Raw genomic sequence first — 14,042 nt, 5'->3', positions numbered from 1 at the left:
TTGTTATCAATTATGATGACGAAGAGCATCGTATATTTCTATCAACGGATGTAAACATGAAGTGTTTCCTATGTAAAAAGTCCGGGCATCCGGCAAAAAAATGTCCCAATAGAGCTTTAATTGAAAGACAGTCGAGTAATGTGATAAAAAATGACGTTGTGAAAGATAATGTTTCTACTGAGGAGAATAATCTTGAAAATGATATTGCTCCAACTGTGCAAGACATTCAACAAGCAGCTACTCAAAAAAGAACAGCTCCACCTATATCCACCTATACATCATCAAACAGCAATCAAACTGAGGGTAAACCTAAGAGAAAGAAAAAACCTAAGACTAAGGAATCACAAGTAGCAATGTTATCATCAATTGAGCTTGAAGACTTACGTGAAAATGTTGAAGCTGACCCACAGTTTGAGTCAAACCCAGTCATAAGCAGAGATGCATTTATTGAGATGATAGTAAATCTTCGTACCAGTAATGATAAGTTAGAATATGCCAAAAAATATACAAATCAACTCACTGAATTATCTTCACTGATTGAAAACATAAAACCTCTCGTAAATTCAAATGCAAAAAGAACGTTGACGTGCTTCCAGAAAATACTGAACAGTGAAGATTCATCAGACGAATCTTCCTCTGACTCATACGAGAATGCAGAATCTGACGCCAAAATGCAATAACAAATATCCTTCAAATATGCCAGAAACTATTATATCGTGGAATATCAACAGTGTAAAAAACAAATATCCAGAATTGCAAATCCTACTTCAAGATTCTTCACCTTTGGTCTTCTGCCTGCAAGAGACTAAATTAAGCAACACAGATAACTTTGTTATTAGAAATTATACAATCTACCGTAAAGAAATAAATGTGCCTGGAAATTTAAAGGGCGGTGTGTTGGTTGCTGTCCGTAACTCAAACCACTCGAAGATAATCAATTTACAAACGCCTATTCAATCTATTGCAACTCAAGTTTATTTGGAAAATGAAACCTATCTAACAGTTTGCTCAATTTATCTTCATCACAATGATACTGTTACTCTTGATGTGTTAGAACAAATAGCATCTCAATTACCTGCTCCTTATATTATAACTGGCGACTTCAATGCTCATAATCCTATTTGGGGATCTGCAAAACTTGATGCAAGAGGCCATGTTATTGAACAGTACCTACTTAGAAATGCAGACTGCCTATTAAATACAGGAGATGCTACCAGATTCAACTCATTCAATGGCTCTTTCTCAGCTATAGATCTATCAATATGTCATTCTTCTGTAGCCCACTTATTATCTTGGAACGTAGCTGAAAGTGCTTATCAGAGTGATCACTTCCCTCAAATGATTACTATGCACATAAACACCTGCCTACCTACTAAACTCTCACCAGCATGGAAAATTCACAAGGCAGATTGGGATTTATACCAAGATACACTCAATTTATATGATCTGCCTCACTCAGAAGATGTTAACATAGAATGCACCCAACTTACTGAACACATCATCCACACATCTCGACAATGTATTCCCATGACTAGTAGAGTTCCGAAGAAAAAATGTGTTCCATGGTGGAATGAAAACTGTGCAAATATAATCAAGCATAAAAATCGTTCATTTGCTTTTTATAAAAAGTACCCTACTTCAGAAAATTTACTAGCCTACAAAAAAGCAAGGGCACTTGCAAGAAGAATTATCAGAGAGTGTAAACGAAATACATGGTACTCTTTTCTGACATCTATTAACAGCAACACTCCAGCAAGAGCTTTCTGGCATAAGATCCGAAAAATATCCGGAAAAGGAAGTCACCTCCAGATAAATGCCATGAAAACCAACTGTGGAAAAATTGAGCATTCATCAGCAGCAATTGTTGAAATTCTAGCTAAAAGTTTTTCTGAAAACACCTCTTCAAGGAAGCTCCCTGCTCAGTTCTCCTCTCAACAATGTACAGGCAGTTATAACTTTGATACTGGTGTGTCACAAGAAGCCTACAATGCTCCTTTCACAATGTCAGAACTAAAAAGAGCATTAAAATATACAAAAAATTCAGCTCCAGGTCCTGACTTAGTACACATTCAAATGTTGAAAAACATGGATTATGAAAACCTGACTCAAGTGCTGAAGTTATACAACAACATCTGGAAAACTCACTGCATTCCTAACTCCTGGAAGGAGGCCATTGTTATACCAATCTTAAAGCCTGGAAAAACTCCTCAAGAGCCAAACAACTATCGTCCAATAGCTCTTACCAGTGTGCTGTGTAAAACAATGGAAAAAATGGTCACTCAATGTCTGATGAATTATTTAGAAGCTAACAACAAGATAGACCCCAATCAAAGTGGTTTTCGTAAAAATCATTCAACTATTGATCAGCTCATTAAACTTCAGCAAGAAATACTGGATGGATTCACCCAAAAGCAGTACATTGTCTGTGTTTTCTTTGATTTTGAAAAGGCATTTGATCGTATATCAAAAAAACCAATAATGAAAGCTTTGCATGCCTTGAATCTAAACGGAAATTTACCATTATTTGCTGAGGACTTTCTACAGAACAGAACTTTCAAAGTCAGGCTAAATGGTCATCTGTCTACCAGCCATGTGCAGGAAATAGGTACTCCACAAGGTGCTGTTATAAGCCCTCCTCTGTTCCTAGCTACATTGCATGATATACAAACACAAATAAAAAAACCAGTATCCTACTCACTGTTTGCTGATGACCTAGCTATATACATTCGGAGCTCATCTCTAGCCTACATCGAAAAAATACTGCAGAAAACCATAAATGATCTTGAGAAATGGGCCAGTAGTAAAGGTTTGCGCTTTTCTCCAGAAAAAACTATGCTGATCAATTTCCATCGAAAGCAGAACCTTCCTCCCCCTGTCAACATCACATTATATGGTCAACAAATTCAAAATGTAACAACCCACAAGTTTCTTGGGCTGCACTTCGATCGGCAGTTGAACTGGAAAATCCACATTCAGAATACAAAGAAAAAAAGCACAATTTCTCTGAATATACTCAAAAAAGTTGGTGGCACAAAATGGGGAGCTGATCGAAAATCTATGCTACGTATTTATTCAAGTCATGTGCAGTCTATCTTCGATTATGGATCAATAGTATACAACACTGCATCGAAAACTGATTTGAAAAAACTAAATTCAGTGCAAAATCAAGCACTTCGACTCTGCTCAGGAGCTTTTTGTACCAGCCCAATAACTAAGCTATTTGAAGAGACTGGAATACTCCCGCTATCACAGAGAAGAGATCAGCTTATGTTAAAGTGGTACCTGAAAGTTAAAAATTCTCCAAGTCATCCTAACTTCTACCAAATGTTCTATTCTCCACTGGAAGAAAAGTACACTACTTATCGCCCCATTGGCTGCCGATGTAGAGATCTACTGGTTAATCTACACATCAATCATAATGACATAAATGCCATAAAAAACCAAGTGCATCAAATGAAGCTCTGTTCTAATTCAAAAATCACATCATATAGAAAAAGCAGGAGAGAAGAAGTAGTGTTAACCAGATTACGAATTGGGCATACAGCTTACACCCATTCTCCTCTTTTCAAAAACAAGCAACTGGAACAATGTGACCCTTGTGGAGTGCCGATCACCATCATGCACTTAATAAACCAATGTAGCAAATATGAGAATGACAGAGAGCAGACCCTAGGAGAGCTTACCTACGAAGATGTGTACAAAGATGATGAAGATATTTGTCAAGCATTTTTCACTTTTTTGAAACATACTGGAATCTATGACCTTCTTTAAAACTTTATTTTTTCAATGTTATTTTATTTTTTACTTGTTATGCTATTTGTGCTTGATTCGTTTGTTTGTTTATTTGCCTTGTTAATTTATTGCCTGATGGTCCATATAGTATAGTGTAATGTATTGTGGACGCAAAAAAGCCTATGATGCTGAAGCGTCCTTAAATAAATTATTTCATTCTGGTTGCAAATTAGTTTAATTTCTCATTTTGAAGTAATTTTTAAATTATAAGTAAAAAGTTAAAAATTATTCATGTCAAGTAATTCTTACTTCATACTTATGGTTATAGGTAGACAAAAAATTAATGAAATGAATTTTTAAAGCAAATGATATCATAATTCATAACTCAGTTTCAGCATTATTTTTGCCCCATTACCATGTACTATACATAGTAACTCCAAAGCATTCACCTATCTAATTTTCCTACGAAAAATCTGTCACCTACCTACTTACCTCACGGGGATTCGAACCTGGGTCCCTAAATTTCCTATTCCTACCTACATGCCCTATCCACTCAGCCACAACTTTGCTACGAGGGTTCGGGCATTAAAATAATATATTTGTTTGGTAAAACGCCCCACCAAACCACGCCCACTTGGAATTTACAGCTAACAGACTGGGGGTGTAACAGGGTACAATGAAACACAGCTGGTGATGGAATAGACTGGGGGTATAGCAGGGTACAATGAGCGGCAGGTGTTCTACAAGTCCCCTTTTCCCTTTTTTAGGATTTAATGCATTAAAATAATGAACTAAAATTGCAATTACTCAGCAATTACCCACCCGAATTGAATGAAAATTAATCTATTCCCTCCGCCTTAATGATTCTCAAATGGTGTCCAATAGGTACAAAAAACGGTTGGATAGCTTAAGAGAACATTCAGTTCCAATAAAATTTCATTTCTCAAAGCGAAACCAATAGTGTGCTACGCACACTAAAAATAATAATACTTTCATTGCAGTACTTTGGCGCCAAAACAACGAACCATTCTGCGTCCAACATCAACATTTCGAATCATACCATCAACATTCAAATTCCATTTGCGAAAAAGCCTTCGAAGATAATTTCTTCAAGAGACGAAAATGGACTCTACGTCCAGTTGAAAACACCTCCTGCGAACACATCGATATATTCAGCGTGAATCCCACTCCAGAAACCACCTTTCACCAGAAAATAATACCCAATCGTTTAGTACGTCGGTGTGCAGCTCAGCACGAAGAAACTCATCTGAATTTCGATATTTACTTGATTTCCAGCATAAGTTACCAACCAAACACCAATCCGAATCACTTCTCTTTCTTCGTCGTGGTCGAACACATTCTACAAGGGAAACCAGGCACCGACCCGTTTCACAATCTATTATCCAATGAAAACAACAACAACCAAAAAGAAATAGCAGCTTATATCGAAAAATGAAACCACGATTGTAATACAACAGTGCAATATTTATTGATTTAAAAAAAAATTTCACATTACAATGGTTAGTTTTCTCTATAATGTACTTAATATCACAGAAATAAAAAACGAAAAAAAAAGAAAGAAAAAAAGTCATTAAAAAAACACATATCGAACAATTACGTACATAAAAAAAAGAAAGAAAAAAGAAATAAAAATACGAAAGAGAAAAAAAACTATGAATTACTCACGAATCGTATCCGGATACGAGTATTCCTACAACATTTACAACCTTTTCATCAGTTTAACTGGATTCGTATCGATATCGTACATGAACTAACCTTTACGTACTTTTAAAAAAATGTACAACTTGTTCTGCGTATGTAATTTTTCAGTCTTGACTGTTGCTCGAAAAATCATGGATTTTTTCCATTTAGAAATTAATATATTTTTCAGATCCATAGAAATACTAAATTTTCAACAAGTTCAACTTGCCATTTCCGCACGCCTGGTGCAGGTGATATTATTCCTTACATCAGCCCATTTAAAAAAAGAGAAAAAAAAAGAAAAGAAGAATAAACTAATAATAAATAAAAATTACGAATATATCGGTAAAATAATTTACACACGAATATGTATATAAGACGAAACGAGGAAAAAAAGAAATAAAAAAATAATACATCAACTTTTTCATATAATAGGAGAGAAGTGGTATACTAAAGTACTTATAAAAATCAGGTATATAACTTAACTACAACCGTATTTTATGTTCGTTTGCGCAAATATAATTCCTACATCGAGTAGATAAAGGTTAAAGATACAACAATCGAAATCATCAACAGCCATCGAGGCTTTCAAAGCGAGCAAATCGATGCTGTACTTTTTAAATGCAACTCTCTGATTAATTTTACGTTAATCGTGATCCAATCAGCGCCAAAATTAGGAACTCAATACCAAACGTTCCTTCGCAACAATAAAAAAAATTAACTAAGATGTAAAATTTCGTTCGCTAAATTAAAAAAAATCTAACTAAAAAAAAGACAAAGAGAAAAAAACAATATTTAAAAAAATGGACGAATACAAAATGGTAAAAAAAGAGAAGAATCGATGATAGAACGCCAAGTAAATTTTTCAGATCTTGAAGAACGAAAAAATTCTCATTCGATCATAGAAATGGGTTGCTCGATTGATGCTGACCATTTGCTTGGGTCCATATTCCCATTTGAAACTGAGAAGGAAAAAAAACAAGTGTGAGTTTACATTTCATCTCGTCGGTTTAAAAAATAACAAATTTTCATCCGCTGTGTATTTTCTCATCTCAACTCACCTTGAAAGGATTAGCTACATCTTTATTCCATCCATTCGGCGAAGTTACGGCGCTTTGTATTTGATTTTTTGAATGTTGCCAGCTCATGTTACCATTCCATACATCTGCGAGGGTAAAAAAAAAAAGAAAAAAGAAAAATAACAAAATAACCAACTGAGGATAAAAAAGCAAAGCAAATAAAAACAAGCTTTATATTTTTACCTTTAATATTAGAACCGAACGGATTAACAGTACCATTGGTGGATGGATTCCAAGCATTTATATCTCCAGCTAGAGAAAACAAAAAGGCAAAGAGATTAAGTTACGTTGAACGTAAAATCGTGAAAAATTATACAACGAACGACGACGCTGACGTAGAAACGTTATGAGAATTTTTTTCAACTGTCCACATCAATATTAAAACTTGCGTAGGAAAAATTCTCAACGATGCGAACGATTTAGTCATTTATTGTGGATTTTGAATTTAAAAGAACTGAACTACGTATTACAATAAAGCACACGATGTGCCTTTTGATAATAATGAATATTCAAAGCAGTAGGTAGTAGGTAAAGATACCAACACCTACCTACGAGTATTACGCGAGTATGAGTTAATAATGCACGAGAACTAAATGTACCTACTACCTACGCATAGTAGGTATAGGTAAGTTGATTGAGAAATCAATCGAGTAAAAAATTTCAACTAACCTGCAAATGGATTGAAAGGAGTGGACGGTTCTGAATTTACTCCCGGATGATTAGAAAATACTGTCTGCCAATTAATACCGTTTGTACCAGATCCTGTAATGAAACAATATCACTAATGAGTATCCAGGTAATTACATAATTTGAAATATATTACTAATTACTATTTCGATTATTTGTCTGGAATGAGAGAAAGGGTTGAGATAGTAAAATCCGACAAATACAAGCATAACAGTAGAAGAGAGTAAGGGGGTGAATTGAACGATAACTTTCAGCTCACGAAAAATCTTCGAGCGTACTTGCAAAAATTAATTTAGACAAAAAAAAACGAAAAAATTGGAAAAAAATTATAAAGTCGTATTAAAAAAAATGAAACTATTATATTTAAAGAAAAAAATTATGTTATCATAGGAAATTGAAAACTAGCATAAATATTTTTCATTTCCACCAAAATTTAAAAAAATTAATTTCTACTCCAAGTATCTTAATTTTTTCAGGGCTCATCACAATTCTTTTCAAAAGAAAAAAGTAAATTCAGCAACTAGAAACAGCTAGAAAAAGTAACCATAAAAGTAACCCAGGAAGTGACAAAACGAGAGCAAAACATTTTAATGCAGAAAAAAATTCACCACAAAAACCAGAACCTTTCAAATCGAAACCTTTCGGTTATCATTAAAATCCAACAATGAAACTCGAAAGAGACTTTGACAATTTTAGCAAAAAGTAGGATTTTGTGGCAAATATTGGCAAAAAGATGACACTTTTTCACAATTTGTGTCGCCTTCTTGATAAAAAAGCGAGACTTTTGGTAATTTTAAGCAACAAAGTGGCCATTTTGCAATTTTTAGCAAAAATAAAATTATTGGTAAAAAAAGCAAGTCTTTTTGGACAAAAATGTTGTTTTTAATTGACAAAAAACGATGTTTTATTCTTGGAAGAAAGCGAAACTTCATCAACGATCAGGCAATGACGGGTTTTTTAAGCAATTTCTGAAAAAAGCCAACTTTTTAGCAATTTTGCTAAAGACCGAAAATTTTTGTCAATTTTTGAAAAGCAAGAATTTTTGTTAATTTTAGTAAGTTGAACGCGTTATTTTTTGAGAATCATTGGGAAAAAAGTGATAGGTACTTTTTGATAAATTCTGTCAAAAAAACAGAAATTTTGGGTAAATTTTCAAAAAAATAATTGAGACTGTTTGGAACTTTGCAAAAAAGCAATAATTTTTTAGCAATGAAACGAGATTTTTGAAAATTTTGACAAAAAGCGAGTTTTTTTTGGTATTTTATTTATAGAAAGCGAGACTTTTTGCCAATTTTTTGCAACAAAGTAAAAATTTTAAATATCTTGGAACTTTTTGCAAAGAAATGACAATTTTTGGGAAAAAGCAGTACATACTTTAACAATTTTAAGAAAAATAAGGACCTCTTGGTAGGCAACTATTATCCATGGCAAAAAAGCAAAACTATTGGGTGATTTTTGATGAAAGTGCAACTTGAGAATTTTGCTAAAAGGCGAGAATTTAAGTCGAACAATAAGACTAAATTAATATTTTAGCTAAAAGCAGGACGTTTTGTTAGGTACATACAAGTTAGTAGTAAAAAGTGACATTTTTAATAATTTTCGGAAAAATGGGAGATTTTTTGGAATTTTTAGCGAAAAAATGACACTTTTAAAACATTTGGCTGAAAAACCAAATTTTTTGTAATTTTTGAAAAAACGAGAGTTTTTGGCAATTCTAGTAGAAAACAGAACTTTTTGGGAACTATTGACAAAAAATGTGATACTTTTCGGGAATTTTTGTCCAAAAAAGCGATATTTTTAGCAAGAAACGAGATTTTTTGAAAATTCTGACAAAAGACGAGTTTTGTTGCTATTTTTGACAGAAAGTGGAAACTTTTACAATTTCAGCAGAAAGCAATAAAGAATAAAAACCTGTTGTAAAATGATCTCTAAAAAACGTAAAAATTTGGAATTTTTTGGTCAATATTCAATTAAACTTCTTTCGAGTTCAAAAAATCGAACAAAAAAGCTTTTCAGTCAATTTTCTTTGTCACACTTTCATTTTCAAGCATTCTTCTTCAATTTAATTAAAATTTTCACACAATTTGAGCATTTTTTTTACGATCGATATTTCCGACAAATTTTACAATCATTTTCATTCGTATAGTTATTACGAATAGGTATTTGAGAAATGTGTTTTCATTTCCAGAATTTAAAAACAAAAAATATAAATTAAAAATTAAAGTTTTTAGGATTGGTAAAATGTATAGCCAAAATTGTAAGAAATATTAAAAAACACTCCACAACTTCGAGTTTGAATTTATTTTATTTCATGACAGTGTTACTGTTTGGACCTGGAGACTAATCTGTAAATCATTTTTCCTCGCCCTCCCTCCTCCTTTCTCACATCTATTGTCAGATTTGCATCCCATACTCGACTACGCTGTTCAAATTCTAATTCACTTACCCCATTCTGCACTAGAGTTCATCTTCTGCTGCATTTCTTGTTGTTGCTTTTCAAGCATTTGATTCTTCCTTTGGAAATCTAAATCTTTTAACGCAGCGTACTTGTCTTCAGCAGGAACATTCGATTCGGTGTTTGTTTTACCAAAACTCACATTGTTATCGGTCGCGATGCCTGCGCGAAAAAGAAAACAAAAACAAACCACGTCATAATTTATCCAAACAATGATAACGTTACATAGTGTTTTCATAACTCGATATGTTACTTTCGGCTTTTCATAAAATACTAATAACAACAAAAATAAAAATACCATAATATACGACTCGACTAAATTGCTCAACACAGCACACGCCAATTCATTAATAATAACCGCGTACAATACAAAATCAGCGAATAATTCAACAACAATTACCTATTAATAAAACATTCGCAACACAAAAAAATGGGTTGAAGAAAAAAAAACAAACGATAAATTACGACAACGAAAAGAAAAAAGTTACGAGTAAATCGTAATTTCTACGTTTGAAAAAAAAAGCTAGGTAAGTATACTTGTGCATGGAAGGGAGGTGTTAATAGGAAAAAAATCATAAGCTAAACTACATTTATGTAAATATGTGTTATGAAAATTGAAAAAAAAGGCTTCCTATGAGAATATCGATTGCCTATATCGGATTCAAACGAGTTCACTATTCGATTAACCTTGAAGGTGAACCGGTCCCGCGCACGTTCACTTTCTAAGAAATCTTCTCTTATTTTCCTAATAAATTTTACTCGTCGTATACAATGAAAATACTCTCTATACAAAACATCGCAACCAAACAACGTTGAAATTTAGCCAATATACGTATACGAGTACACATACTACACACAGTGTAAATAACACGTATACTTGTAGTATAGACATTGTGTCGTTACGTGATTATTTACCAAAAATAAATTTTAAAAAAATCAGAGAAAAAAAACTCGCCTCCATTAATTATTTTAGCGTGAAATTACATTTTGTTTACACGACTAGGTCTGGGTCGATTAATAATTACAATACAATCGCACAACTTCTTTCTTCTCTTTGAACGCGAGCGAAGGTGAAGATAAAATCCTTGTGCTGTGTTTGTAGTGTGTACCGCATAAGACATGTATATGTAAAAATTCCCCGAATACGTCTCAATTGTAAGATCCAACTGGCCGCAGATAAATATATGTACCACTGTATTGATAACGTGCCACATTTTTTGGCGCATACGAATATATAATGCCAACGAAACGATTTACAAATTCGAATGTACACAGAATCGGTGCATACGCAATCATCTGCATTGTAAATGTTTCGTGAATAATACGTAAAATATTTTTCTTTTATTTTGATACGTACTTCAATTATTACTTCTGAATAAAGCCAGAGATTGTAGTAGGACGAGGGAGCATATTATGTTAAAATACGATAGGTACTGTTGGAGAAGAAAAATGAACACCTTTAATCAACTTATCTGCAAATTTCCAGAAAATTTTTCCAAATTTGAAAAATTTATAAAAGACTTAAACAATTATTAACCAAAAAAAAGGGAATTTGAAAAGGTTTTCTAAAATTTTTTAATTTTTGAATTACGTACATATGTATTTTACAGTTTTTCTATGTCAATTATCCAAAAATTAAGAAAAACACTTTTAATTTCGAATGTAGATTTTGAAAAGTTCAATCATTCGTGAGACTACTTAAGATCGATTTTTAAAAAGGCTTCAAAGGCTAGATTTTCATTTTTTTTCTAACCATGATTCTCATTTTTCGAATTATTGATTTTTTCGCACGTCTAAAATACGTATTATTTTTATCCTATAGAATAGAATAAAGTTTCCTTTCCTCCCTCAAAATCATTGATAGACCTTCAAAAAGTTCAGCGTACTAAGTCCTATGAGATACTTTTCAAATCCCAATTTTCATCCCTGTTTGGAAACTTTTATTGATTTGAATACGTTTTAAAAAATTTTTCATGTAATTTTTGACAAATTATACTGGAATTTCATGAATTTCAGGCTATTTACAGAAATTTTAATGTTTTTTTGTAGGTTTATAAGAGGTTTTATAATTACGTTTTTTAGTGCAATTTCTTCTGAGTACATTTTGTTTAATCATCAACTGTAATTTAATCTTTTTTTTTTTTTGGTAATTTGTAGAGATTTTAATGCTCTTTATTTACGTTTTTAAGCCATTCTTACAGGCAAATGACAATCGAAAGAGAATTCAAATATACTTAACATAAACTTCCAGGCACAATTTTCAAGAGACTGAGCTCGCTTGTTAATTTTTAAACTATTTTGAAAATTCAAGTCCCTTGAAATGAGAATGAGAAAAAAAGGTCAACATTTTTTGAAAAATGACTAAAAAAATTTCAAAATTGTTTAAAATACTGAAAGAAAGAGAAAATGAAAATAAATTCATAATTCAATAAAAATGGAAAAAAACAGATAATTGTCACGATTTTGGCACAAATTCAAAACAAAAGTAGAAAAAGCAGAGTAAGCAAGATTGTCAGATACTACCTAGAGTGAGTCGACTTTGACTTTTTTTTGGTTTTGGAATATTGAAGGATAAATTTGAAAAAAAAAGTTATGGGGATATCTCAAAATACGGCAGAAAAAATGTAGGTTCTTCATTGTACATTTTATAAGCAAGAAGATCGTTTTTGTAATTTTTTTTACTTTTTCAGGGGTTCGCAACTCCGGCAAAAATAGTAGGTAACAATCTCATCAGAAAATTAAGTTCCATTATAAATTTTATAAAATGTGATGGTCCCAGTTGGAGACCGAAAATTTCTCTCGCAGTCTTTTGAGACCTCCGTATATACATTTTTTTTAGATCTCCATCCCAAATTTTTCAAAAAAAGTCGAAAACGACTCACTTTATCAGTGTTCAACAGACTTGCTTATTCTGCTTTTCTCATACTTTTGCGCCAATTTTATGCCAAAACCGCCAAAAAGTCTCGCTTAAAACTTTGAATTTTGTATTGATTTCCCTCCAACTTTCAGAAATAAAGTCAAAAACGACCCACTTTAAAGGTCATTGAATCAAGTTTTTTAGGTATGCTAAAATCCGTAAAATTTCACCAAAAAAAAAACGACCAACTTCCGTAAGATATTTTGTATGACCTTTTTGATCGATTATTGAAGTTTTCAAAATTTGTCTGATAGAAATTTTTTTATAGCCAAACAAAGATGAATCAAAAAAGCATTCAAAAATACACCACCCAAGAGAATTTTATTTTTCAATTTTTTGAGGATTTTTAAAAATTAAAAGACCAACTTTTCAAGAAATTTCACCATCACCTCATTTATGACATGTTTTCTCCAAAAATTCTTGATTGCAGTTGCTGAAAATTATGGAGCTAAATCAGCAGATATAATATATTTTTTTTCAATTAAAAAAAAAAACTGACCAAAATCGAACCAAATTAGGGGTCATGAGAGCGGTCAATTCAAGTTGGTATTACAGCGGTGGCAGCCTTTGTATAGCGGGTGTAGCGAGCTGCTACACCCAGAAGCAGTTCGCTACACCCAGAAAAACAGTTTGCTACACTCAGAAAAAATTCGCTACACCCATAAAAAAATTATTCTCAAATTTTACATTGTTATAACTCAAGTCTTTAGCAATAACTATTCGTTTTGTTCGTTTTTCGCTAGTTGGCTACCCACACAGACTCAATTTTTGTGGTAAAAGTTAATAAATAGTGAAAAATCTCTCTTTTTTGTTTTTTTTTTCAGTCAGTTTAAGAACCTCAAAAATTGTTGCTACACCCAGAAAAAATCGACCCTTTTTTCTTTCAACCAACCCCTGTTTCGCTACACCCAGGCGAAATCTAGGCTGCCACCGCTGTTGGTATAGATGCTAAATTTCATGTTGAGCATTTTTATGCTCGATTAGAAAAGTCTAAAATAGTGCAACAACCAAATTTCCACGTTTTGCTTCAATTTCACCAATAATGTTGTCAATTTTTATGAGACAGGATCCAGGTTCCAATTTTCAAAAATCGAAAACGTGAATTCAGCACCTAAAATGTTATTTCTTGGCTCCAAATTTTGGAAAATGAATGCTTTTACGAAACAGAATCCATTAGAAAGGGGTACCAACAGGATAATCAAGTTTTCAAACTTTGTAAAAGATTAGGACAGTAGCTCTCTAGCTGCTTGCTGCTAATGTCTTTAGACAACTTTTCGTTGCGGCGTGAACTTCGACCAGAACATTATGTAAGTCTAAATTATGATCTATTATTACTCATACAGTCAAGTAGGTACGTTTCCAAGAAGAAAATAAAAATACGATTTTGGATTAATTTTAATCATCATTTCCTGCTCCTCTTAAGTGCTAATAAGTATAGTTCTGACTCATACGAAGTGAATTTAGAAAAACC

The 14,042-nt window shown here is 32.7% G+C and overlaps 1 protein-coding gene across 2 annotated transcripts in view; it reads right to left on the bottom strand.

Moving 5' to 3' along the window:
* Positions 1–5,196: 5,196 nt before the first annotated feature.
* The window catches only part of drongo (Arf GTPase activating protein drongo), a 41,623-nt gene continuing 32,777 nt past the window's right edge, over positions 5,197–14,042 (bottom strand). For both annotated transcript variants that reach the window (XM_065369391.1, XM_065369392.1), the window contains 5 exons: positions 9,646–9,816; positions 7,182–7,274; positions 6,696–6,764; positions 6,495–6,598; positions 5,197–6,395 (listed from right to left, as the gene is read on the bottom strand). In XM_065369391.1, the coding sequence (XP_065225463.1) occupies positions 6,333–6,395; positions 6,495–6,598; positions 6,696–6,764; positions 7,182–7,274; positions 9,646–9,816 (500 nt within the window). In that variant the 3' untranslated portion in view covers positions 5,197–6,332. The remainder of the gene's footprint in view (positions 6,396–6,494; positions 6,599–6,695; positions 6,765–7,181; positions 7,275–9,645; positions 9,817–14,042) is intronic.

This window comes from Planococcus citri, chromosome 5 (genome assembly GCF_950023065.1).
Source record: "Planococcus citri chromosome 5, ihPlaCitr1.1, whole genome shotgun sequence".
Lineage (NCBI taxonomy): Eukaryota > Metazoa > Arthropoda > Insecta > Hemiptera > Pseudococcidae > Planococcus > Planococcus citri.
Note: the sequence above shows the minus strand (reverse complement) of the source record. Positions and strands in the feature narration are given on the sequence as shown.